Source organism: Euleptes europaea, chromosome 11 (genome assembly GCF_029931775.1).
Source record: "Euleptes europaea isolate rEulEur1 chromosome 11, rEulEur1.hap1, whole genome shotgun sequence".
Lineage (NCBI taxonomy): Eukaryota > Metazoa > Chordata > Lepidosauria > Squamata > Sphaerodactylidae > Euleptes > Euleptes europaea.
Window position 1 is genome coordinate 68,022,080 of NC_079322.1, and position 27,041 is coordinate 68,049,120.

A 27,041-nucleotide genomic window follows, 5' to 3' on the forward strand; every position below is an offset into this window, starting at 1 on the left:
CGGCATAGAAAAACCAACTCTTCTTCTTTTTCATTTTAAGTGTGCTCTCTGAGTTAGGTTAAGGTGCGAGAGAGTGACTGGTCCGAGCTTAACCAGTCAGCTTTGTGGTGGGGTTGGGTGCTTGAAACTAGTTCTCCCCAGTCCATTGGTCATGCTGACCACTGTAGCACACTGACACGAGGGCCCGTGTGAGCTGTGGAGTGTGCTGTGTGTTAGCGAATATCTTCTTTGTTATAAAGCTAATGCAAATGTGGGGTGGGGGGAAGATTAAGTTATTTCTATAAGTGTGTTTGCATTTGCACCTCTGGTTGGATTTTTAAATGGTCTCTGGTTTTTTTATTGTGTATTTTCCTGTGATGTGTTCTTAAAGAGGAAGGATTTTGGTGTGTTTTTTTCCAAACTACACAGAGTATCTGTTTATATTTTTTGGCTTTTCAAAAAAGGTGATTGCGGTTTTAGGCACCGTGACGCCATGGTTAGGCATGTCGATACCATGCTTGAAAGACGGGGTGGGGGCTCTCCCTTTATAAGGAACCACTAATTTAAGGGCTGGTTTGAATGTTAGTTCCCCCTCAGCCAGCGTGGTGTAGTGGTTAAGAGCGGTGGACTCTGATCTGGAGAACCGGGTTTGATTCCCCACTCCTCCACACAAGCGGTGGACACTAATCTGGTGAACTGCCCTGTGAGGTAGGTGGGGCTGAGAGAGTTCGGAGAGAACTGTGACTAGCCCATGGTCACCCAGCTGGCTGCATGTGGAGGAGTGAGGAAACCAACCCGGATCACCAGATTAGCTTCCGCCGCTCATGTGGAGGAGTGGGGAATCAAACCCGGTTCTCCAGATCAGAGTCCACCGCTCCAAACCACCGCTCTTAGCCACTACAGCACGCTGGATTGCACGGATAGCTGTAAAATGTAGACAGGATAACTTGTTTTTATATCTCCCCCCCCCCCATCAGTTTTGGAAGATCTGTCCCATAGAGCATCTCTTGACTCGCCTTGAGATTGATTCACGACCTGTGTCGCGGCGCCTGGTCAGTCTTCTGTTCAGTTCTTTCTTGCCTGTCGATCAACCCGAAGAGGTGTGGTGTGAACGTTGTGTCACACTGATCCAAATGAATCCAGCAGCAGCGAGGAAGTTCTATCAGTATGCCCACGAGTACACGAGCCCAGCCAACATAGGTAAAGTTTTGAAGCAACCTGCTCATTTTATTAACCTGCTTTTCTTTCGTATTGTTCGTTTTAATATATTGTTATGCTGCTACAGGCAGAGCTCCTAAAAGCTTCGTCCCTGTACAGCTGATCCCAGTAAAAACTTCAGTGGGATCTTGCCATAGGCTATCTCCAGCTGAGAGCCAGCGTGGTGTAGTGGTTAACAGCGGTGGTTTGAAGTGGTGGACTCTGATCTGGAGAACCAGGTTTGATTCCCCTCTCCTCCACATGAGCAGTGGAGGCTAATCTGGTGAACTGGATTTGTTTCCCCACTCGTACACATGAAGCCAGCTGGGTGACCTTGGGCTAGTCACAGCTCTCTCAGTCCCACCTGCCTCATAGGGTGTCTGTTGTGGGGAGGGGAAGGAAAGGTGTTTGTAAGCCGGTTTGATTCTGCGTTAAGTGGTACAGAAAGTCGGCATATAAAAACCAATTATCCTTCTCCTCCTTCTTACTTAATTCTTGTTCACAATGTGCCAGATGTCTCAAAGACTGCTGCATTCACCACAAAGAGCTGTTGTTTCCCTTTTCTTTTCTCAAGTTGTTTTAGTTCTTAGCCATGAGAGCTATAAAACCTTGCCATGTGTGAGTTTGTTCTTCCAGGACTCCTAGTTTGGGACTGTAGCATACAGCTGGGTGGGTAGGAAATGTCACCAGGAAAAGCAGGTCCCTCTTTCCCTTGGGGCAAAATTGGGGTGAGCGTTGGAAGCCAGCCATGCAGATGGTGAAGTCTGTGCAGTGCTTCAATGGCTAGACAGTTCCATGTAAAATGAAGATTCTGGGATGCTTTTTCTACAAGATTGAATGCAGAGGCATTTTGTTCCAGGGTGGTGGAAACAGTGTGCCCTGTGCTGGACTTCATTCAGTAATTTCAGGTCTTCCTTGAGCCACTGAATCTTTGCAGTGTTAGACCATCTGGAAAAGTTTCTGTATCTGTCTTTGGACAGTCTGCTTCCTGTTGAAATATGTTTAAGAATGAAGGATATGAATACGGAAGCCTTTATTGGCATTAAAAAGGAAATTGTACAGTGAAGTTTACAGTAAAACAATGGTATAAGGGCATGCAGATATGATACGATAAAAGTTTCTATAAAATCATCTTTATAAGAACATGCAAATCCCACTACATTGGTTACTTGGTTATTCAATCCTGACTTCACAGTTATATGGTGCAGAGTAACAATCGCGTTCTCTATCTACGAGCAGAAAAAAAAACCTTGCCACTGAGTCAATAATTACTGGATCCTGTGTGAATGAAGGATATTTAAGACCTGTCTCTCAAGTCTATCGGTATACTCAGTTTTGCTTTTGCCGAGTTCTCTATAGAGTAAACAGTTAGCAAAAAGCTGTTTGCTAACTTGATAGCAAATGCCTACACAATAAATAATGCCTTCTGGAGAATTCTGTGCCAACAGGAAGAAATGCTACCTTATGCAGTTGGGTTCCTGGTCTGCAAGATAGAATCATAGAGTTGGAAGGGGCCATACAGGCCATCTAGTCCAACCCCATGGACATGTATAAATGACAGTTATCTTTTAATTTTTAAATGGCCATAGAGTAATACAGGGTTTTAACATTGGCCTCATCTGCATAATTTCTTTTAAAAAATGTTCACATGTATATATGCCATCATTCTACGGACTTGCTTAAGGCAATTTACAAATAATTTCAAAATCACAAAACAAGGAATAAAGCATGAATTTCTAAACAGCATATTCTGATTCCCCCCCTCTCTTACTATTTAAATGGATGGCCTTAAATATAAAATTTATTTTAATGATTCAGTATCTGAAACTGATATAATTTATATAATCTGATATAATTATTATAAATTGATAGCTCTGTTGTCCACTACTTAACGCATTCAGATAATCTTTTGTACTTATACCCTATTTTTAGCTAAATTGATGCTCACCGTTCAGAGTTGTGTCAATGCCTGCATCCAGGAAAGATTAAAGGCCTGTGACAGCGGGGATGAAGACAGTGAAAAAGAGAACGCAAGTGTAAGAATGCAAGTAAACTACCCAATGTAAAAATGCTGATTCGTTTTGTGGAGCCAGCGTGGCATATTTCCCCCCCTCTTTGGGACAAATTACAGTAGGCATTCGTTCACTTCTCAGTTTCTCCAAAATGTTCTTTTGTTTCCTCTCCCTTTCAGACTCTTGATAAATTATGGTTAAGTTTAGAAGTGCTTTGAAGACCAGCCATTCAGTGTCAAATAATCTCGGCATCGCTCTAATGGATGGTGTTGAAATTTTGCAGTCGTTTTAAACGTCGAAGTGTATTTACTGCCCTTTAAAAAAAAAAAATCTATCTCTGGGATTAGGACCATACCCCTCTGAAAATATGCTGAGTCTCAATTCTCATGAAACAAGCATTCGTTCTTATTGCTATAGAATATTTGCTCTATGCACAGCGGTCATTAAGACCGCATTCTTGAAGGTTTAGGTTTGATAGGAAAGCAACTGCATATATTCTCTGTGTATGTGTGTTACCCCCACCCCATGTTTTTTCCTCCCATGGTTTCAAAATTGACACCTCTAGTCTGGTCACACAGTCCTGAGGCAGGAGTGTCATGTCTTGTGTGGGATTCCTGGTACTTCCGCTGTCTGAAGTGGTTCTAGTCTCTGAGTTCTGATGACTCGTACACAAAGCTGAAACTAAACTATATGCTTGGTACTTTGGCTTGGATGTCCATTTCTATGAGCCTAATATGAGATACATTATTAAACCAAAACTGCATACTGATCCTCAAATATTTACATTTCAGATGCCAAATAATGTGCTGTCGATCGATGACATACCTTCCATGGGAGGCTTACTCGAGGTGGTTGTAATTCTCTGGAGAAGCATTTGTAAATCACTTGATCGCAATGAAGGAGCCAAAAATCATATAGTCAGAAAATTTGCTTCTATGCTTGGAGAATATTTTAAAATATTTAAGGTAAATCCTTTCAATTAAGCTTAAGATATACACTTATATTGTAACATTTCTTTAGTAAGTTTTATGTTCTTGGTCATCCATAAATAGGCATGGGTTAAGGCCGAGGAAAGGAGTGAGTATAGTAAGAACTGGGAAATTCTCTCTAATGGTATAACTCCTATCCAATAGGCTGTGAGCTAACCCCACTGAACTGATAAGTGGAATTTTTTCCTTTTTAATTATTTTATATAATCTATTTGTTCAGATATATGTTCTTTAGATTCTCTGCATGTCTCTTAGATTCACATAAATCCGAATAAATTTCACTACTGGAACTGCGATAGCTGGATCACAACCACCTAGCAGAAATTGTAGCTTATTATGACTAAACTGAGGCTATCGTATTTTGGTCATATTATGAGAAGACAAGAGTCACTAGAAAAGACAGTCATGCTAGGAAAAGTTGAGGGCAGCAGGAAAAGAGGAAGACCCAACAAGAGATGGATTAACTCAATAAAGGTAGCCACAGCCCTCAATTTGCAAGATCTGAGCAAGGCTGTCAAAGATAGGACATTTTGGAGGACATTGATTCATAGGGTCGCCATGAGTCGGAAGCGACTTGATGGCACTTAACACACACATCAGCTACAGGCATGTCTGTATCAAGAATTAACGGATTAACCAGTGGGGTCCTTAATTGCCTATATCTTCTACAATAAAATGAGACATGCTCCATAGTTTCAATAGAAGAACTGAGAATTTGGGAGAGGGGTAGTCAGTAGCTGGAATAAGCAAAAAGGTGACTTCTCTTTGAAGTGCAAGAACGTTGCCTCATATCACAGTTGAACACATACATGAAGCTGCCTTCTACTGAATCAGACCATTGGTCCATCAAGGTCAGCATTGTCTACTCAGTCCGGTAGCAACTCTCCAGAGGTCTCAGGCTGAGGTCTTTCACATCACCTACTGCCTGATCTGGAGATGCCAGGGATTGAACCTGGAACTTTCTGCATGCCAAGCAGATGCTCTACTGCTGAGCCACAGCCGCTCCCAGTTATATTGTTGCATAGCTGCAGACCAATAATAGACCATATAAATGCTCTGTTCAGATGATCCTCCTAAACATTGTAGTTTCCCCCCTGTGAGAAATAGAAAGATCAGTTTGAAGGGGGTCTCAACTCTAATAGTTGGACTTTGCTGCAAATTACGGTTTCAGAAACATGAAAGTGAAGTCCCATGGGGAGAACACAGGAGATACTATCGAAACCTATGGCTTGCTTTCAATTCTTATACCCTGGTTTGAAGGATTTTCTGACCTGAGCCAGAGTCATGTAAAATGTTGACACTGTTGCATGGAAACTCAACCTTCCTTGTTCTCATATTCTCCCATGGAGGATGCCAACCACAGCCTTTGCTCTAGCTTTCTTTAGGGCATTTGCTCTCTCAGCATAAGTGCCTCTAAATGTACCCCAAATTACTCTGTTCTCACTTATAGAGCTGAATGAGTGAATATTCTCAGAACTCTTCAAAAGTTATAAAAACACCTTGCAAGGCCTTTCTTAAGTTGTGAAGATGTTCAACCAGATTGAATTTCCCATATAGCGTCTATTTTTTTTTCTTACACTTTGTCATTTTATTGTTTATGCTGTTTAGCTTTGTACTGTAGCCAAGGCAGCCCAAGCTGATGGGACTTAGAGGGCTACACAAGAGCAGCAACCAATAAGGTTGACCCAGATCATGACATTACTTTGTATTGCTGTGCTTTTAATTAACAGGCGATTTTTCGCCCTTTGAAAATGAAAGGGGATTTGCTTGAAACATACAATACTCTTTCTTGAAATAGATTTCTTCAGTAAGGCATTGTAAGGGTCCCATGGCGCAGAGTGGTAAGCTGCAGTACTGCAGTTCAAGCTCCGCTCATGACCTGAGTTCGATCCCTACAGAAGTCAGTTTCAGATAGGCGGCTCATGGTTGATTCAGCCTTCCATCCTTCCGAGGCTGGTAAAATGAGTACTCAGCTTGCTGGGGGTAAAGTGTAGATGACTGGAGAAGGCAATGGCAAACCATCCCATAAACAAAGTCTGCCTAGTAAACATTGGGATGTGACATCACCCCATGGGTCAGGTGCTTGCACAGGGGACTTTTTAATAAGACATTATTAATTGCTTGTGACATTTTGTTTGTCATTTTGTTTGTTCCTAGGATGATCGTTGTATCTCTCCACTGCTTATCCTGGCATCTTTCATGCCACCTGCTGCTATTCCGGCATTCAGGTATGGCTTAGTTTAAAAGTTGTAGATTGAAACTTCTGCCAATTATGTACCGAAAAGTTTTGATTCTGATAAGGATATTCAGTATTCTGTAAGGGTATTGAAAAGTTCTGTAGTCGTTGAGATTTCATGTTCTTCAGTGTCTGCTATGTCAGTTCTGCGTTCTTTCTAGCTGCGGTGTGATCTCTAAACTGAGGAGTCTGGCAAACGGCGCTACTGATGAGAAATACTCTACCCTAATAGACTGCCTGTGTCGTTGGGGAAAAGTCGGACACATTCTTGAGTTAATTCATGATTGGTTAAGTGCTGAGCCAAGCCCGAGAGAGGTAAGCTATAAAATAGATCTTTCAGACGTGTTTGTTCATGCAATTTTTTTCCAGTTGATTGTCTTATTTAACATTTGCTTGGCATCTTTGTACTTGTTAATAATGAAGGGACTTTTCTACCCTTGCCTAGAGTAATGGGTCTTCTAGGCGGCGAGTGCGTATCCAAGAAACGCGTGAATCAAAACCAGAATTGGCACTTGATTATACAGAGTATTTACTGACTCACCACATGAATCGAGAGTGTCTTCTCTCACTCCCCAAAGAGAAAGTGAGTCAACTTTTGGAAGTTCTTCAAGCGGCAAAGGTAAGCGGCTCATTAAGCAGAGCAAGGAATGGCCATTTTGGGTCTAGATGGCTGAGACCATGTTGTATCTCTCGATGTGTCTTCTTAAAATGTAGCGCTATCCATATTTATCTAGAAGTGAGTCCTATTGGTTTCAATAGTGCTTACTTCAAGTTATGCGCGTAAGGTTCCTCTGAGTATCTGCTAAATGCTTTGGGTGCATCAAATGTCCATAGCTTAGCTTAGGAGAGAGGTCCTAGATTGCGGGCAGGAGAGATACATGAGCGGAATTTTTAAAAGGGAAGATAATTGATGTGCCGCTTTCATGTAAACTAAACTCAGAATGCACAAGCTATTCTCTTCATAGTTGTATTTGTCCGATACTTTTTTTCAGGTCATTCTAGACTCCATTATTAGAGGAACTGATGCAAGATTGCCTAGCTTTCATCAAGCAACTGCTCTGAGAGCCTTCAGTCTGTATTGCCGATTAAGTATTCATCTTCAGTACAAGGTACAGTCCTTTCAAGAGGTTTTTCTTTTGTTTTTTGAGCTGTATATACCACTGTCAATATCCAAGGCAGCTTGCAAATAGATGGATTCAGGAGGGGGGCTCACAAGGACTTGCCAGGAAGGGGAAATACCATTCTCCCCACTTTCCTTGTTCTCCAGATGGCCACTGCCTTCTCTTCTTCCAACTCTGACTCCATAATATGTATTTGGCTGTTAGGTATTAGAGTCAAAAAAACAAATCGGTGGGTTATAGATCAAATCAAGCCTGAACTGACCCTAGAAGCTAAAATGACTAAACTGAGGCTATCGTATTTTGGCCACATTATGAGAAGACAAGAGTCACTGGAGAAGACAACCATGCTAGGAAAAGTTGAGGGCAGCAGGAAAAGAGGAAGACTCAACAAGAGATGTACTAACTCAATCAAGGAAGCCACAGCCTTCAATTTGCAAGATCTGAGCAAGGCTGTCAAAGATAGGACATTTTGGAGGACTTTCATTCATAGGGTCGGCATGAGTCGGAAACGACTTGACAGCACTTAACACACACACACACACATTAGAGTCAAATGTTATATATAATCGGCTGAGCGACTGGTGTTGTCGTATTGTTGCGTTTAGCTTACTGGCTGATTGAAAAGTTTTTCTCATACTTGTAGTTCGCCTCAGGTCCCAGTGAGAAAAGTGAACTATAAATGAATACAATAACAACAGCACTAATACGAAAGCATCAAACCACTAAAAAGCCCTTTCCCAGGCCCTGCTAGCCTCTCCGTCCATAATTACTGTTCTCTCATTAGAGTCCCACTAGCTGACCTCAGATTCTAGACGAATTCATGCAGGTGGATGTGGTTCTTGAACACATGAAGCCGCCTCAAACCCTCGGTCCATCAAAGTCAGCACTGTCTACTCAGACCGTCAGCAGCTCTCCAGGGTCTCAGGCTGGGGTCTTTCACATCCCCTATTTGCCTGGTCCCTTTAAACTGGAGACGCCGGGGATTGACCCTGGGCCCTTCTGCATGCCAAATAGATGCTCTACCACTGAGCCATGGCCCAGAATTACTGTTCATTTAAACTGCCTCAAACTATGCATAATCATTTGTTGTGTGTGTGTTACAGTTTGCCTCTGAAGGACAGGATTACCTTTCAGATCTTGAGGAAACTGGGGCTTGGATAGAGAATACAGTTCTGCCTGCTTTTTTTACAGAAGCACAGGAAAGCAACTTGGATCAGTCCAGTGAAACTGCACAGCTGGTCATTCAAGTAATGTGTGTGTGTGTGTGTGTGTGTGTGTGTGTGTGTGTGTGTTTTACAATGATCTGCTCTACCACTTGTCACATTAAAGCTATTGTATAGATCCCATATTAGCTCAATTCAAACATAATACCAAGCCATGAATTGTGCTATGATAGTTTACAACCGAAACCATGATTTTAGTTCCTAAATGTACGGGCAGTCCATAATGTGCAGCTGCTAGTCTTTTTGTTATTTCTCATCCGCTCAGCACTCCTTTTTGTTTGGTGCGGCAGCCTCCAGAGATGAAGCAATGTCTGTAACTATGGATTGCCAATTTAGACAAAAATTTAGACCTTGGCTTACCACCTCATTTCAAGCCTGAATCTACTTTCCTGGCAGATTTTGCAAAGCCACTTTTTAAGCTTCCTTTAAAAGGTAAAGGTAATCCCCTGTGCAAGCACTGGGTAATTCCTGACCCATGGGGTGGCATCACATCCTGATATTTACTAGGCAGATTATGTTTACGGGATGGTTTACCATTGCCTTCCCCAGCCATCTACACTTTACCTCCCAGCAAGCTAGATACTCAGTTTACTGCCCTCGGAAGGATGGAAGGCTGAGTCAACCTTGAGCCGGCTGCCTGAAACCGACCTCCAACGGGATCGAACCCAGGTCGTGAGCAGAGCTTTTGACTGCAGTACCACTCTACTTAAGCTTCCTTAACCATGGTTTACGATGCCTGAACTGAACACCAGGGTTTATTTACATCCACATTATTTTCCTCCTTTGTGTTTTGATGGTCAGTTCCTCTGTGCTAAATTCATCATGAAGGGTTTTTTCTTTTCTTTTTTAAAGATCTAGTAAAAATGGTTAACTGCAGTTGTTGAAAAACTAATACAAACTTTGTCTGGTATCTTACTTAGAATTCTTCAGTTTCTTTAACAGATCATAAAGTAATAAAACAGATAATCTGAAAATAATACAATAAATAATTAGGAAACAGTTCAATCCTGATTGGGTGTGTGCTAGAAGTATCTTAATATGAAGTGTTCATGCATAAACCCTAACATGTGGTAATATTTATTTCTTTACATGTAGATGTACCTGACAGTATGCAAGGACTTAATAGCTGTTGGTCTTGGAGATTTGGAGTTTCAAGTACACCTTCTGAACATGGCGCTTGTGATTACATGCAGAGGTAGGTGAACGTTCAGGAGAGAATGTTCTCCCTCTCCCATGATAATATAACTGAGGCACCCAGTGAAGCTGATGAGCAATATATTCAGGACAGGAAAAGGAAGTACTTTACTTTTTCTTTAAATTGTTGAATTCACTACCAGGGGACGTAGTGATGGCCACGAGAGCATGGATGATTGGAGGAGGTCCTTCCGTGTTTACTAGCCAAGATGACTGAAGGAAACCTCCATATACGGAGGCAGTAAACCTCTGACCATCACTGCTAGAAGGCAACATCAGGGGAGGGCTTTGGCTTCTGTGCCCTGTTTGTTGGCCACAGTGAGAAATAGGAGAATTCGTCGGATCCAGCTGGGCTGTCTTTCTCTATTCTAATTCTTAATTCGTTTTTTTGTTTGTCTAGATAGAGGCTGCGTCTTCGTCCCAATATTACTTTTCATTCTGAAAGAGATGGTTGAAGCTTCTTTAGCCCATCACCTAGATAGCACCGGGCCTGTGGCTGAGCTGCTCGACAACATGCAGAAGATGTTCCAGAGAATTCTAGAATGTTTGGCAATCAGGCTCAGAAATCGGCGGGAAGAAGGCATTCAGGTACTGGTTGTATTAATTATTTTATTCGCTTGACAAAATTTATATCCTGCCTTTCTTCCACAAGGGCCACTAAGGAGGCTAACAAATTAAAACGTATGTGATAAAATCACATTAAAATCAACCCCTCCTATCATTAAAACAAATAAAAAGAGAGCTAAAATATGTACAAAGACATAACAACAATTGAGTGGTCAGGAAGGAGGGTCACTGAGGGAATGCCAAGTGAAACAGAAAAGTCTTCACCCACTGGCAGAAGATGGCAACAGAAGGGGACAGACAAATCTCCCTGGGAATCTCCCTGGTGGCATGAACAAGAAGGCCCTCTCCTGGGTTGCCACCAACCTAATCTCAGAAGCTGGGCCTCCAAAGATTACCATAGTATTGTCGAAGGCTTTCACTGTCAGAGTTCATCAGTTCTTGTAGGTTATCCGGGCTGACTTCAGTGTTACTCCTCTGACTTCAGTGTTACTCCTCTGAAGATGCCTGCCACAGCTGCTGGCGAAACGTCAGGAAAGAAAATACCAAGACCAGGGTCACACAGCCCATATAACCTACAAGACCTGATTACCATGGTAGTCCGGTGGGTTCATGAAGGAGTAGGTGGTCCTTCAGCACCTTGAATTTTGGCCAGAAACAAATTGGGAGACACTATAGATGGGCCAAGACTGGAGGGATACGGTCCCTACAACCCACTCCAGTCAACAACCTGGCTGCAGCATTTTGTACCAACTGAAGGGCAGCCCCACAGAGAGTGTATTGCGGTAATCTAATCTAGATGTAACCAGGGCATGCAGGAGAATGGCCTGATCTTTTTTGCCCAGGAAAGGCCGCAGCCGGCTAACCAGTTAAAGCTGGTAAAAGGCACTTATAGAAGTGATGCCACAGTTTAAAAAGGAGGAAAATTTTCAAAAGTTTTTAAAATTCCTAAAGAGTTCACAAATTTTACTTTTGCTTCCTCTAGTTAATTCGCACTGTTCAGGAACCCCTTGGCGAATTCATCCCCATGGTCCAGGGCTGTGCTGTGATTTGTCCAGTCATTTACCACGGAGTCCTTTCTTCCCTGTTAGCCGCAGTTGTCGTTGAGATAGGTTATACGTTGCAGCAAAAGGTACAGTATTTTATTTTACTGTCTTGACATGGGGTCTCCGCATGCATGCAGGGCCGGGGAGGTGTCAGGTGCATGGGCGTGGGAGAGAAGGGGCGGCTGGATGTTTGTTACACGCAGAGCATTGCTCTTTCAGTGGCGTGAATGAGGGGAGCAGGAATTAATCTGGCCTTGCTATAGAACTCACAAATGGCACAAAAGGTGTTTTGGCCATCGCAGCTGAGTGTTCCTTCACTGCTTCAGCTTTATATTGGTTGTGATCTTTTAGGCTGTACATATTGCAGCCCTGAAGCGAATGATTGCAAGTTGCGCTTTTAATTTTTTTTAAAGGTGTTGGCTATTCCACGGACGTTAAAGAAAAGAACCTTAAGATTCTTCTACATGTAGTTTATTGACTTTTGGTTTTGCCTTTGTTATTACCATATTTTGAATCTGAGACTTTCTGTATTTAGGCATCCAGTCCAGAAGAGCTAACGACGCCTAAGACTTTTTCAGAGCTTCCCCCACTTTCATTCACTCTAATGGGAATAGTGCTTAAGTCGGCAAATGTGGTCAGGTAAGCTCCTCCCCACCCAATGTATATGAAAAACAGTTCTAACAACATGGCTCACTTTAAATGCTATCTGCCCCACCCCCACAGCCCTTCTGTGTATGTGGGGAAGAAACCGATATGCCCTGGATATCTTCTCCTAGGGAATGGGCTCTTTGCCCTACCCATGTAGGAGAGCCAGTGTGGTGTAGTGGTTAAGAGCGGTGGTTTGGAGCGGTGGACTCTGATCTGAAGAACCCCACTCCTAAGATCGAAGCCAGCTGGGTGACCTTGGGCTAGTGACAGCTGTCTCAGCCCCACCTACCTCACAAGGTGTCTGTTGTCGGGAAGGGAGGGGAAGGTGATTGTAAGCCGGTTTGAGTCTTCCTTAAGTGGTAGAGCAAGTCGACATATAAAAACCAACTCTGTAGGCAGCTTCCTGTCCCCGTTCGGCCCGGAATGCCAGTGTGGAGAATGGTGTTGCTGCGACTGCTTTTTAGAAGGTGCAGCATCGCTGTTCTTTATGGGGCAAAAAGCCCCATTTTTAAAAAGCCTTTAAAGGGCTTTTTTTAACCTTGCAGCGGCTGTGAAACAGCCTTGGAGGCGCTGCGCCCATGCTGTCCCCAGCCGCTGAAAGTTCAGGAATGGGCTGTTCTCCCTGGATCTTTATCATTCATTTAGAATTGAATAAATACAAACAGGAAAAGTGGCTGTGAGGAGGGTGTCGAGGAGAGAAGGGCCCAGGGTAGTGCTGAATCTTGAACATATGAATGTTTCTGCAAATGGCTATTAAACGTAAGAACTCTGAAAGCGCCTCTTATTGAATTCCTGTTTGGGTAGCTCAGCCGAGTCTTGAATATTTGGTGCATGTTTTGTTCTTTCTTAGATCTTTTTTAAACGAGCTAATGGAAAGCATTGTGAATGATGAAATTGAAGGAATTCATAGCATTACATCAGCTGTGTATATTGTTGCTTTAATTAAAGGTGAGTAAAAAAAATTAACCCACGGAAAGTGCCCGAATTCTGATGTTTGGGCTTTCAAAAAGCTTTGTCAAAGGCGTCTGAATAAATTTAGCCTGCATCTTGGAGCGGGCATCACTCAGGGATGGAGCACGTGCTCTGCATGCAGAAACTGCCTGGTTTTATCCTGATATCTTTAGTTAGAAGGGTCTTAGTGGGAAGGCTGAGAAAGATGCTTCTGCATGAGCCTCTACCTGAGGGAATGGGCTAGGCAGAGGACTGGTTTTCCCAGTACAAGACAGCTTCATGTGCTCAAGATCAGAGTCAAAAGTGTTGGTCTTTGCTTTAGCACAAATGTTGTTTTCAGAAGTGTTCTCTATCAAATTTGCACAGTGTGGTATTTCCTTCTGTTATGTCAAGAATCTGTCATTAGCATTGGTTGTAAAAAATATGTCCTGAGTGAAACATGCTGCCAATTTTTTTTTTCCAGAGCAGTTGACTTTTCTTTGCCAAAATACTTGGTCATGTTTTAAACTTCAACGGCTAACACTGTTTCCCCCCCAAAAAAAATTATTTACCAAGTATTTGCAGGTGGTGGGGAACCCTTTTAATTCTGAGCAAAAACATTACTTATAATGTGTAATGTTAATTTTGGCAACATACAGACCGGTTTCTGTTTTTAAATTAAGCTAAATAAGTCTTCAATATGCTCATGTTTTTGAACAGGTAAACATAAGCCTTCTTATATCAAAGAGACTGCATCTGCCCTTCAGAGGAAGCTCACAATGTACAGCGAGATTACTAAGGAAGATGCTAGCAGCACAAAACGGTAAAATTTGGGAAGGGAGTTCTGTTTCTTTGAAATAGTTCTGCATTGAGAATCTGTGCTGGCTAGAATAACAGGGCTGGGTCCCTTGGATCTGCTCAGCTAGTATAGTGCTTCCAAAACTTTTCGAGCCACTGTCCCCTTGGTTCCACAAACGCAGCCCCAGTGCCCCCTACCCTATCCAACAACACAGTTGAAGGGGCCCACCTCTAGCGCGCCCCCCCCGCTGCCCCCTTGCCTCTTAGTGCCCCCCTAAGTAATACCCCCCAGGGGTTGGTACTCCCCACTTTGGGAACCACTGAGCTAGTAGATGCTTTCCTCTGACGAAAAGTGCCTTTCCCTGATACAAGAGGCCCTGAAAAGTCCTACTCAACAGGGGGAGGCGCCTCCTGCCAGCAGAAAGAGCCCCCCTCCCCAGCTAGTAAAATGCATCCATGGGATCTTGAGCCCATCTTCAAGTGTATTTTCCTGTAACAGTCAAAGAGTTTCACATCCAAGTATTAAACAATCTGTACTGTGATAGATGGATTGGGTGTATGACAGAGCTGCTTTTTAATGCATTTTTCAGTCGTACATATAACTGACATTCAATCAAATGCGGGGATTTTTCTTAGCCAATAAAAAAAAAAGACAAGAGCTTCAGAAAAGAGCATTAGGTCAAATGCGTATGACTGAGCAAAAATCAATGAATGTACCAATCACTTGGTATTCAAGAATACACCAAATAATGCCATTCACAAACTACGGCTGTTCCCGTCTCTCTTGATGGTAATAAACAACGGATGAACTTAATCTTCAGAACTAGGTAAAAAAAGTTGATCAGTTTGTCCAAGTTTTTCTCATTGTAAAGCTATCCCAAGTTTCTAAAATAGACTCAAGGTCAGGTAGGGCTCACTCAAGGGCAATCTCTGGATGTCCCCGTGTGCGCAAAAAAGGAAAGATAAAAGGGTACTGGGCAGCATGGGGGGCTGCGGATACTATGTTCCTTGCCCTATATTCTTCCAGGCAGGCTTCATTAGCTGAGAGGTACAATCGCCTCTTACCTAGTGGTTTCCTGCTCTTGTTGCATGAGAAAATCACTATGCCGCGTGGAACCTTCAGAAGGGAAGATGAGCATAAATAAACATCAAGTGAAAAACCTTGCTAATGGTATAAAATTAATTTGACATCAAGCCCTTTGCATAAGAGTATTGGAAATGCCATAGTGCATTCTCATTCTCTTTCTCTCTATCTTCATGAAAAGCAGTGTTTGCAAGTCACTTATCCAATTCATACAGCTGTTCACTGCTATCTCTTTTCAGAACCCTGTACGAATTTGCTTTGCTTGTTTTGGATGAAATACTACGTCCTTGACCACTAAAGTATTTGCAAGTCAAGGAAACCAAAAAGAAGATGCATTGGACTCTTCCAGAAGGAGCCAAACCACTTAACTGTACAGTTTGTTGCTGTGGAGGGGAGGGAATAATGTGCTTTTGATTGATGCTTCCTTAGAATGTTTTTAGTGCCAGCTGGTGCAGATAATCTATAAAGACAAAAATCAGAATTGTATATTTTCATAGCAACCATGTAGAAATTCTTTATAAATACTGAAATATGTTAATACATTATATTTAAAAATGCTGAAAATATAGATTGCCTTTTGAATACATTTTTTAAAAAACTTGATTGCTTCCTTGAGTATAAACAGCCTGAGCCTTCCTTCACATTAAATGTTTTGGGGATTCGTTGTATAAACAGCATAAAACTGAATAGGCTAATTAAAACATGCAACCTAATGCAGAGTTAATGAAACAATAAATGCTGTATGTAGCTGGTGCGGCATAATGGATAGGGTGTCAGACTGGGATCCCGGAATACCCAGGTTCAAATCCCCACTTCTGCCATGGAAACTCACTGGGTGAACTTGGGCCCGTCACAAACTCTCAGCCTGGCCTACCTCATAGGGTTGTTGTGAGAAAATGGAAAAGGGGAGAATTATTTTCTAAGCTTCTTTGAGTTACAGCTGGGGGGGAAAGTGGGGTGCAAATGTAAAATGCCTTTGAAGATGGTCTGCTTTTAGAAGAAGAGTTGGTTTTTATATGCTGACTTTCTCTGCCAATTAAGGAAGAATCAAACCTGCTTACAATCACCTTCCCTTCCCCTCCCCACAACAGACTCCCTGTGAGGTAGATGGGGCTGAGAGAGTGTGACTGGCCCAAGGTCACCAGCTGGCTTCGTGTGTAGGATTGGGGAAACAAATCCAGTTCACCAGATTAGCCTCTGCTGCTCATGTGAAGGAAAGGGGGATCAAACCCGGTTCTCCAGATCAGAATCCACCGCTCCAAACCTCTGTTCTTAACCACTACACCACGCTGACTCAAGAGTCATTAGAGTGTTCTACTGGGACTGAAAAGACCTGAGTTCAGATGTGCACTTGGCCGTGAAGCTCACTGGATGACACGGAACCAGTATTTCCTGCATCTTTGCTACAAAGGCCTTTAAAAATGGCCTTAAGTTGCAATCCTCAGCATGCTTACCTTAGGACATGGACTGTGGCTCAGTGGTAGAATGCATGTTTTGCATGCAGAAGGTGCCAAGTTGAGTTCCTGGCATCTACATTGAAAAGAACTCGGGTGAGACCCTAAAGAGCTCCTGCTGGTCAAGAGACAATGCGAGAGATTCAAAACAGATGAAAGGAAGTATTTCTTCACACAACGCATAGTTAAATTGTGGAACTCCCTGCCCCAGGATGTGGTGATGGCTGCCAACTTGGAAGGCTTTACGAGGGGAGTGGACATGTTTGTGGAAGGTAGGGTTATCCATGGCTACTAGTCAAAATGAACACTAGTCATGATGCATACCTATTCTCTCTAGTATCAGGAGCATGCCTTATTATATTAGGTGCTGTGAAACACAGGCATGATGCTACTGCAGTCGTCTTGTTTGTGGGCTTCCTGGAGGCACCTGGTTGGCCACTGTGAGCAGACTGCTGGACTCGATGGACCTTGGTCTGCTCCAGCACGGCTTTTTCTTATGTTCTTATGTCATACTAGATGGACCAGTGGTCTGACTCAGTATGAAGTATGTTCATGTATACCTGGAGACAGCCATTGATACTGATGGGAGATCGTTCTGAGTATATATGAGTGGGATCTGGCTGTTTGTCACATTTAATTCTTCTGGAAAGCATGAAATATTACAGGGCTAGCCTATTTGTCTTTTCGGTATTTTATCTCCTTCACCCTTTTGCTGATATAAACAAAATGTCAGAGATCGGCTTCCAACAGGACTACATCAGTAATCTAAAATAAAAAATACCCTGAAATTCTTCTTGCCGCGTGAGTGTTACACAGCATGGCTCTCTCCCCTTTTTGGTTTTGTTCCTTTGAATGACTAATGGGGACCATTCTGCTTTTAAATGAGTCTATTGTTCATAGTGTCAAGAAGGAGCATTATCGGCAGGTTTGTACGACTAATCACACTGTTTCTGTATTCTAAATGGAACCACCTGGCAAGCTTCCCTGGCATTTTCTACTTGGGCTGATGAGGGCAATGAAACGGGCTTATTCCAAACATTATGTGGAATATTTATGATTTTGCTCAGCATCCATACTTGTTTTGGTAAGTGGTACAGTGACAGGTGGATTGCAGACTCCCGGGGACTCCGTTAAGTGTTTGTCTTTTCTCTTATCGCTGTGTGTCCAAATCCAGTTTCAAACCAGCGTTCGCATCAGTCAAAAACTGCACAGAGCCCCTTAATAACTGATGTCAGCACACAGTTGAAGGTGCGAGTTACGAAGTGCAAGTGAAAAAAAGTAATTTCGAAACCAGCCCCTGTGACTCCAAAGCTGATGTAAGTCAGGTCTGGTTGTTTAGAAATCGGTGATGGACACTTCTGTGACTTCCTGAAGCCCTCCAAGATGAGCTGTCAGAACTGATGCAGTTGTGAGGCCGAAGAGGTCAAATGAACAACAGCTGCAGTTTTTGAGCCACGTTGTGGACTTCCTTCTTTCGCTCCTCGTAGATAGCAATAAAGATTATGGTGTGTACCGCAATGCTCTATGTAGTAGACAGGCACTCTCTGCAGATCAATCTCCAGCTCCTTCCACCCCGATAAAGATATGATGCAGACTGCCCTTGGGTGTGCTATCTTATTGTGCTGCTTGAACCTGCGGGCAGGACTACTCAAGTCTAGGAGGTCACCTTGTTCTGGTATATCAGACAACCTGGATAGCAAAGGTGACAAGTAGTTTGGGGTCAGGCTGTTTTGTTGAAGGTATTTATGCACCGCCTTTCTGCCTGACAACAGGCAGTTCACAATAAGAAAACATGAACACAATGAGTTCATGAACACAATGAAGATTTTTTTTTTTAAAGCACTGATGGCCAATGGGGGCATGGGCTGCTGCTGAAGAAGAAGAGTTGGTTTTTATATGCCGACTTTCTCTACCACTTAAAGGAGACTCAAACTGGCTTACAATCACCTTCCCCTCCCCACAACAGGCACCCTGTGAGGTAGGTGGGGCTGAGAGAGCTCTAAGAGAGTGTGACTAGCCCAAGGTCACCCAGCTGGCTTCATGTGTAGGAGTGGGGAATCAAAAGCAGTTCTCCAGATCAGAGTCCACCGCTCCAAACCACTACACCACTATGGCTGATGGAAAATGCCTCTCCCCTCGGCCTCAGATGTGCATGCTGTTGCTCTCTGAAGACAGCCTTGAGATTTAGCTATCTGAAGCAAATGACAACTAGTCATTTGATACAGTTTGGCAACACTGGAAATGGGATTAGCAGCCACATGCATTCAAGCTGAAAATTTTAGGGCAAAGAATCTAGATGCTGGTGTCGCTTTTGCTACTTCTGTGCCGAAACAGCTCTGGGTTATTTAGCTTTCACCACTGTGGCACTTCCATAGTGAGAGACTGGAGGAAGTCCACCTTAGTTAAAAAGCTTGAAAGTGCTTAGGTTCTTGTGGGCTATCTGGGCTGTGTGACCGTGGTCTTGGTATTTTCTTTCTTTGCAGGACAATGACTCAGCTCAAACCCAATCCCCTTCTGACTATATTACTCTTCCTACACACTTGACACTGAGAGACACTGTCCTTCAGTGTTACTCCTCTGAAGATGCCTGCCACAGCTGCTGGCGAAACGTCAGGAAAGAAAATACCAAGACCATGGTCACACAGCCCGGATAGCCCTCAAGAACCTATGAACTCTGACCGTGAAAGCCTTCAACAATATCTTGTCTGCCTATTGTACTTCTATTTTGTTCTTCTATTTTGTTCAGAGGGGCATACATGCCCCCCCTTCATTTTATCCTCACAACAGTCCTGTGAGGTAGGTTAGTATGTCTGGCCTAAGGAAAGCTTCACAGTGGAGAAGGGATTTGAACACGAGTCCTTCTCAATTCTAATCTGATACTCAGCACACTGCTTGTGTGGCGCACACTCTAGCTGTGTGAGCCTTCATCAAGGAGTGTCCCAAACGACTTGTTTCAACATGCAGGGCTGGCCTCGCAAGGGTCAGTGATGACTGGCTATCTGCCAAGACCCTCAGCCTAGCAGAGCATCCTCGCTCAATGACCAGAGAGGTTCGGCCCACCTGCTCATACCAAGTAGCAGAAACAGCATGGTGGTACCTAGGGGGAAGGGACTGTGGCTCAGTGGTAGAGCCTCTGCCTGGCATGCAGAAGGTCCCAGGTTCAATCCCTGGCATCTCCAGTTCAAGGGACTAGGCAAATAGGTGATGTGAAAGACATCTACCTGAGACCCAGGAGAGCAGCTGCTGGTCTGAGTAGACAATACTGACTTTGATGGACCATGTGTCTGATTCAGTATAAGGCAGCTTCATGTGTTCATGTGCTACCAGCATGCAAATCACACGGCCTCTTCCAGGAAAAAGTTGTGTGCATGCGCAAGAGGCTGGCATATTTAAGAGGCCACAGGAGCGCATCTGTTGCTCTCTCAGTCTGTCAGTATGTAACTGCCCAAACTGCTTTCTAGATCAGATAAGCAGGCTGTTCTGGAATAATTTCCATAGTGTCAGTTTAGTTTTTTCTAAGGAGAAAGGAAGTTTGAAAAGAAACGTAGCTTTCCATGACTACTGATTCCTGCAGGGTGTTAAGAGCAGCTCCGCTCAAAATGTGCTGAAGAAAACACTCCTCTGAACAGCTGCATGAGCCTTCAGGTAACTCTCATTTAGCATTAGCATTTTCATTAAACGCAAGTCTCCTCTGTGGCTATTCTCTCAGGTAATCTCCAGCTGCATTTCCAAACTCAAGACCGCAGCTTCCTTTTCCAGTTCCTTTCCTGCTGTCTTTGGCAACATGTAAAAGCCATTATTGTTTAGCTAGGGTCCAAGGGATAAAACAGCACCTTGCAATCTACTAGCCATCACCAAAAATCTATCTGTAATAACTCTGAGGCTCAGTCAGGGAGAATCTCCATTTTCTTCCCCTTGGTAAACTGCAGGTGTGCTTGGCTCCTTGTGCTGCAAGGGAAAAAAAATTAAAGTTGTGGTTTTTAATAAGCAGTATATTAATTGCTGCTGATTTTCTCTCCGAGTATTATTTAAAATCTTCCCAACCTGCTGCTGTTGCAAAAATAATTCTACAATGTTTACTCATCAGAGGGAAGGATGCGTTCGTCTTCATTTATAGCAGTAATCTTAAAAGAATGCACCGGTATACCGCTGAAGCGTGTCTTCGTATCCCTCTGGGTTTCATTAAGATGCCCAGACCAAAGATGTTTCCAGGCTTCCAAATGTATGCCTAGTGGGCAGAACGTGGCAGTGGCTTAGTCACTCCGCAAATATGTTTTATAGTTTCAGCACTTTGAATTGCTAGATAACCTTGAATCATGCAAATTGATATGATGACAACCGGCAAAGGTTTTTAAAACCCCGGTGGAGAGCGTGGCAGAAGCAAAGAAGAGGAAATATCCTGACAATAATGGCAGGTGCTAGAGCAGCTGTTCCACATTCAGTCTGAAGTCTCGAAGAGTTTCGGTTACCAGGCTTCCCTTCCTTGGCTGGTTTTGTCTTCTCTAGATAGTACAATTTGTTTAACTTCAAGGGCATGCCTAGATAGTCTTGCAAAGACATCTGCATTTTTGTGTTCCGTTAATCAGCCAATTATATAATGTCTTTGTTACTGATTACTTCTTTCCATATTCTTGAGTATAAAATCGATTTATGATTGTTATAGGATTGTTTGGTACACTTTGACTCAGGAAGTAAGTTACTTTTTCTTTACTACAACTATTGTTATTGTTGCTTTAATTGGGTAAGGTTTAGTCTTGCACTTTGTATTGATCTGATGTTTTGAAACTACGACAAAGTGTAAGAGAAAATTCCTTAACTTTGAGGACTCACCATCACATTAGGTGAAGTTTGGCACACCAGTAACCGGTTAAAAACTGCCATTTTTGTAAACTTTAATTTCTGCAAGAGACCAGAGACCAGTTGGATTTACTTTTCCAAGTAGTGACGTCTGTGGTAAAACAGCCTCACCCAGGAAATATATGCACATTCTATTAACCTTTATATTTGTGTTATACCCTCTGTAATCCCTGAACCTTCTCTACACCCTGTAAACACACAGATCACTACTGTGGAGTAGTGTTTGCCTTCCTCTAGAAGGAAGAAAATGTGAGTAGGATAAAGGTTAATTGGAAATGATCTTGTAGTAAAATAAAGATCCACCAGTTATACTTTTATAAAATATACTTTTATGGTTTCGACCAGTTCCTTCTGCTAAACAGCTGTGACCATATATTTCCTTTTAAATAATAATTTTATTTGCTACCATTAGTTTGTCCTCGGGGGAATACACTTATCTGATATTGTCGAAGGCTTTCACAGTCAGAGTTCATTGGTTCTTGTAGGTTATCCGGGCTGTGTGACCATGGTCTTGGTATTTTCTTTCCTGATGTTTCACCAGCAGCTGTGGCGGGCATCTTCAGAGGAGATGCCTGCCACAGCTGCTGGCGAAACATCAGGAAAGAAAATACCAGGACCACGGTCACATAGCCCCAATAACCTACAAGAACCAACACTTATCTGCATTCTTTTGTTTTGTACTTACTCTCCTCTTCAAGAACCCCGCAACATTCTCTGATTTTTTTTATTCAATGCAAAAATGACCCAAACCAATGCAAATATTGATTTCTGTTCTTTTTTGTACCCATTTTGTTGCAAAGGGATAACCCCATTCACTGAAGAGCTTTGACCGATATCAAAATCGTATTATTTATTCTGGCGGTTTACACTCTGACCTTCAATACTGAATAGGGTTGCCAACCTATTACAACCTGCTATTACAATTAATCTCTATCTGATAGAGATCAGTTCACCTGAAAAAAATGGCCGCTTTGGAAATTGGACTCTATGGTATTGAAATCCCTCCCCTCCCCAACTCCTGATTGTAAATGCACATGCTTGTTCAATGGCATCCCTTTTACTAATATGGAGACAATGCACACAAATGGGTGTACACTAAAAGGGGTTTGATGACAACTGCCACATAGAGGCCATTTGGGGTGGCTTATGAAAACATGAAGCTTCCTTTATACTAGAATCAGATCTACAGTTCAGTATTATCTGCTCTGATTGGCAGCAGTTGTTGAGGGGATGGGAGGAAGGATTGAAAGTGGTTATAACTTTGATGAAAAGGAATAGGTACTTTACTGGCGTGGGGAGCCAAATAGATCCCAAAATTAGCTATAGGGGAAAAAAAACCTTGGGGGAGACTCAGTTGTAAAGGGGAAAAAAGGGGGAACCCTATACTTTATTAAGTATTCCCTTTGGTGGGACAGCAGCAAGCACACCTAGGAGAAAATATAAAGACATTAAGAATATATGTATGCGTATACACAAACACACACACACACATATATATATATTCATTTTCACCCTCTATGTAAATTTCATCTTCCCATTCAATGCAGAGATAAAAACAACCTCAATGCCATAGCTTTATACACTGAAATTTACAAAAACCATGATGGGGAACACGAACTATTTCAGGATGATTAATCTCAATAAGGATGGGGAATACATGGAGTATTGAAGTGTGCATGCTTAAACACAAAAATGTTATTTCCCCCACTTTAGGATCAAGTTGATTCCCCTTTCAGGCAAAGGTGGTAACTGTATTTTTTTTAAGCATCTGTGTTGTTTCCAATGTGTTCTTTCTATGGAATACTTTTTCAGCATTTGTATTGGTACTTGACAGCTTCATAGTTAGCTGACAGACTACATTTAATTTGTAATATATTTTGATAAAAAGTAAATAATGATAACGATCAGTGTCTCCTCTTGTCACTTTCTACCATATGTTCTTGTCTTAGCCTGAGTTATTTTTGCATTTCATGTTCAGTGTGGCCTCTTTTGCTGTTTGCTTCCTTCCGTTCCCTCTCCATATGGCCTGCACAGCCCAGGAGAATTCACCGGTTTACCTTTCAACAATTCAATTTTTCATTGAGTCCTTTTTGGATCACCTGTCTTTGCATTTTTTGTTTCTACTTCATATGACTTTCAATGTACTTTTCTGAAATTTCATACTTTCCTATAGTATGTTTTCTTTAAGCCCTAAATGGTTTTTTGGCTTTTTTTCTGAACACCTTATACTTTGGCAAAGACCAGAGCCCAAACTACACACTACATTTTACGCATGATCACCATGGGGACTTGCAGCCATACAGCAGTTGTGAGTTCCTTGGGGCAATTCAATTTAGATCTGTGGCAGGGGCTCAATTTGAATTGGGTCTGTTTGTGGGAGGGGCTTCTGCCTCCCACTCACACCACAGACCCAACCAGAATTGAGCCCCTGCAGTGCTTCTAAATTGAGTTGCCATGGGGAACTCACAACTGGTGTCCTGTACCGTCCTTGTTGGGACCACATGTTAAGTGTAACATGTAGTTTGGCCCTTACGGAAGCTTTTTGAGAGCCAGCGTGGTGTACCCGTTTCGCTGTCACTTAATCCACGTGGTTTCCAGAAACACTTATAAGGCGATCTTTTTCCTTTCTTCGTTTCCCAGATGGCTTCCCCTGAGGTGCAGATAGCTTTAAGACGCTGTTTATTTCCCCCGCCCCTCTGCAGTCCACGCCCACTATGTAGTGCATGTCCCCTCCCCTTTCCCTCCAGTGGCCATTTTCTGAGCCTTTAAAAAAAAAAAAAATGCACTTGGATTAATGTTGGATCGTTCCTCTTCTTTTTTAAAAAAAGGGATCAGGATGTCAAGCATGGTGTTTAAAGCCCGCAAAGAAGCGACCCATTCTCCAGCCAGTCTCTTTTGTTTCTGTTGTTACGGAGGAGGCTGTACTTGTTGCTTTTGTTCTGGCCGCAGTAGAATGCTTGTTTCATAGTTTCTTCTCTCTTCTCCCCCCCTCCCGCCCCCGTTTTTCTCCAGGGGAACTGATCTCACCAAGGAAGTGCAGGGTCGCTATGCAGAGGCAGGCAATGGCAAACCACCTCTAAATGTCTCTTGCGTTGAAAACCCTGCGAAGTTGCCATAAGTCAGCTGCAACTTGGCAGCAAAAAAAAGAAAAGAAAAAAAAAGGATTGCTGCCAGCAACAATTTCAACAGGCCTATTTTTGTGGTCTCCCTTAACCTCTCTTGGCGTTTCCAAGGGTTGTAGTTTCAGACTGCATACAGCTAATTTGTCCTTTCTCCCTTCATCTTAAAAAAAAAAAGTGCTACAGTTTATTTAAAATAATGGTTGTAAATCTACCTTAAGGTCATCTGGTTCATCTTCTAGGTTTCCCACTCTCCTTCCAATTATTTTTTCTACTGGGCTAAGGAATATTTGGCTAAGGAATGCAAAGGTATCTAGCAAATAGCTAGGCAGCCCATCTCCAGCCCCTTTCAATCATGTAATGTCCATGTTACACTTTAAATTTGAAGGCTAAATTGCTAATTGTGGATGGTATTTTGTTCTAGCTCCTTTGTCACCTTATGTCCAATTAGCAGAGGTGTCCAGTTCTATCATGAAGTTTAGACCCTCTAATAAATGGAACCAGCGTGTTTCACTTTTACAAGGAAGTTTAATGAGAGGCTGAAAGATGAATGGGGAAATGTCATGATATAATTTAAAGATCATTACTTTGAAGGTGTGCCTGGTAAAGAAAGGTTGACGCTTAAGGGGCACGGTCTGTCCAGAGACCCTCCATTAAAATACTGGAATGGCTGAATAGCAGCACTAACACAATACAAAAAAATAATCTGGTGCCTTGTCTGATACAGTTATACAGGGCTAGCTGAAGTGTATTGGCAGCAAATGAATCTGTTGAGTAACCTTGTCTATACTATAACAGGGTGAATTTTCCCACCCTGTCTGTGGATGTTCATGGGTGGAGTAATTCTAACTTGCCTTAGTGATGTGAACATGGAACCAGAGAACTGAAGTTATGCTGTATATGGTGTGATCTGGGTTGCTGTGTTAGTTTAGCTATTAGTTTTTAACCTTTTTAACCAAACCTGGTTAGGAGCAGCGGACTCTGATCTGGAGAACCAGGTTTGATTCCCCACTCCTCCACATGAGCGGTGGTGGCTAATCTGGTGAACTGGGTTTGTTTCCCCACTCCTGCACATGAAGCCAGCTGGGTGACTTTGGGCTAGTCACACACACTCAGCCACACCTACCTCACAGGATGTCTGTTTTGTGGAGGGGAAATGAGGTGATTGTAAGCCGGTTTGATTCTTCCTTAAGTGGTAGATACAGTCGGCATATAAAAACATACTCTTCTTCTTATTGTAAGGTGTCTTAAACTAAGAGGAAAGACTATAAATGTTTTACTAAATAAAGAAAAGGTGTTAATACAGGACCAAACTGGGTGTGTGTTTGTATGTGCTCATGCCTGTGGTGCTAGGGATCTTGTTTAGAATATAAATCCCACAGGGGAGAGATGGATCAGTGAATGAGCATGTGCATTGCGCACAGAAGAGCAGGAGTTCAATTCCCCACTACTTCAGTAAAAAGGATCAGACAGTGGATAATGTAAAGACCTCCCTCTGAAACCCTGGAGAGCCACTGTCAGTCTGTCAAGCATGTAGAACTGACCTTTTCAAATCAATGGTCTAACTCCGTATGCAGCTTCATCTATAGCTGTTGTGGCAAAAAAGGAGTTTTGGGGCCCTTATTGGCAGCATGCTGCCAGCATGGTGTAGTGGTTAAGAGCGGTGGTTTGGAGCGGTGGACTCTGATCTGGAGAACCGGGTTTGATCCCTCCACTCCTACACATGAAGCCAGCTGAGTGACCTTGGGCTAGTCACAGTTCTCTTAGTGCTCTCTCAGCCTCTCCTACCTCACAGGGTGTCTGTGGTGGGGAAGGGAAGGTGATTGTAAGCTGGTTTGAATCTTCCTTAAGTGGTAGCGAATGTTGGCATATAAAAACCAACTATCTTCTCTTTCTTTCTTCTTCTCCTCTTCCTCGGCTTCATTGGAATACCTGAAGTAGCAATAAGGAAGAGAGGAGCCTTTAAGCATGTGCAGAACGCCTTCCCAACTGAACATGTTTCCAAGTGTACGAGTTCATGCAGGAGAAGGCTATTCATGGCTACTAGTAAAAATGGATACCAGACTTATTCTCTCCAGGATCAGAGGAACATGCCTATTATATTAGGTGCTGTGGAACACAGGCAGGACAATGCTGCTGCAGTCGTCTTGTTTGTGGGCTTCCTAGAGGCAACTGGTTGGCCGCTGTGTGAACAAACCGCTGGACTTGATGGGCCTTGATCTGATCCAGCAGGGCTTTTCTTATGTTCTTATGGCTTGTTTACGGGCTTCCTGGAGGCACCTGGTTGGCCACTGTGTGAACAAACCGCTGGACTTGATGGGCCTTGATCTGATCCAGCAGGGCTTTTCTTATGTTCTTATGGCTTGTTTACGGGCTTCCTGAAGGCACCTGGTTGGCCACTGTGGGAACAGACCGCTGGACTTGATGGGCCTTGGGCTGATCCAGCAGGGCTTTTCTTATGTTCTTATGGCTTGTTTGTGGGCTTCCTGGAGGCACCTGGTTGGCCACTGTGGGAACAGACCGCTGGACTTGATGGGCCTTGGGCTGATCCAGCAGGGCTTTTCTTATGTTCTTATGGTTTGATTGTGGG

The 27,041-nt window shown here is 43.0% G+C and overlaps 1 protein-coding gene across 1 annotated transcript in view; it reads left to right on the forward strand.

Moving 5' to 3' along the window:
- The window catches only part of NCAPG2 (non-SMC condensin II complex subunit G2), a 44,590-nt gene extending 29,237 nt beyond the window's left edge, over window positions 1-15,353 (forward strand). Inside the window, exons 14-28 of the mRNA XM_056857124.1 lie at window positions 957-1,179; window positions 3,109-3,212; window positions 3,980-4,153; window positions 6,335-6,405; window positions 6,575-6,728; window positions 6,859-7,032; window positions 7,406-7,522; window positions 8,638-8,781; window positions 9,853-9,952; window positions 10,352-10,539; window positions 11,501-11,647; window positions 12,097-12,200; window positions 13,060-13,157; window positions 13,860-13,962; window positions 15,261-15,353. Of these exons, the coding sequence (XP_056713102.1) occupies window positions 957-1,179; window positions 3,109-3,212; window positions 3,980-4,153; window positions 6,335-6,405; window positions 6,575-6,728; window positions 6,859-7,032; window positions 7,406-7,522; window positions 8,638-8,781; window positions 9,853-9,952; window positions 10,352-10,539; window positions 11,501-11,647; window positions 12,097-12,200; window positions 13,060-13,157; window positions 13,860-13,962; window positions 15,261-15,312 (1,953 nt within the window). The 3' untranslated portion in view covers window positions 15,313-15,353. The remainder of the gene's footprint in view (window positions 1-956; window positions 1,180-3,108; window positions 3,213-3,979; window positions 4,154-6,334; window positions 6,406-6,574; window positions 6,729-6,858; window positions 7,033-7,405; window positions 7,523-8,637; window positions 8,782-9,852; window positions 9,953-10,351; window positions 10,540-11,500; window positions 11,648-12,096; window positions 12,201-13,059; window positions 13,158-13,859; window positions 13,963-15,260) is intronic.
- Window positions 15,354-27,041: the final 11,688 nt, after the last annotated feature.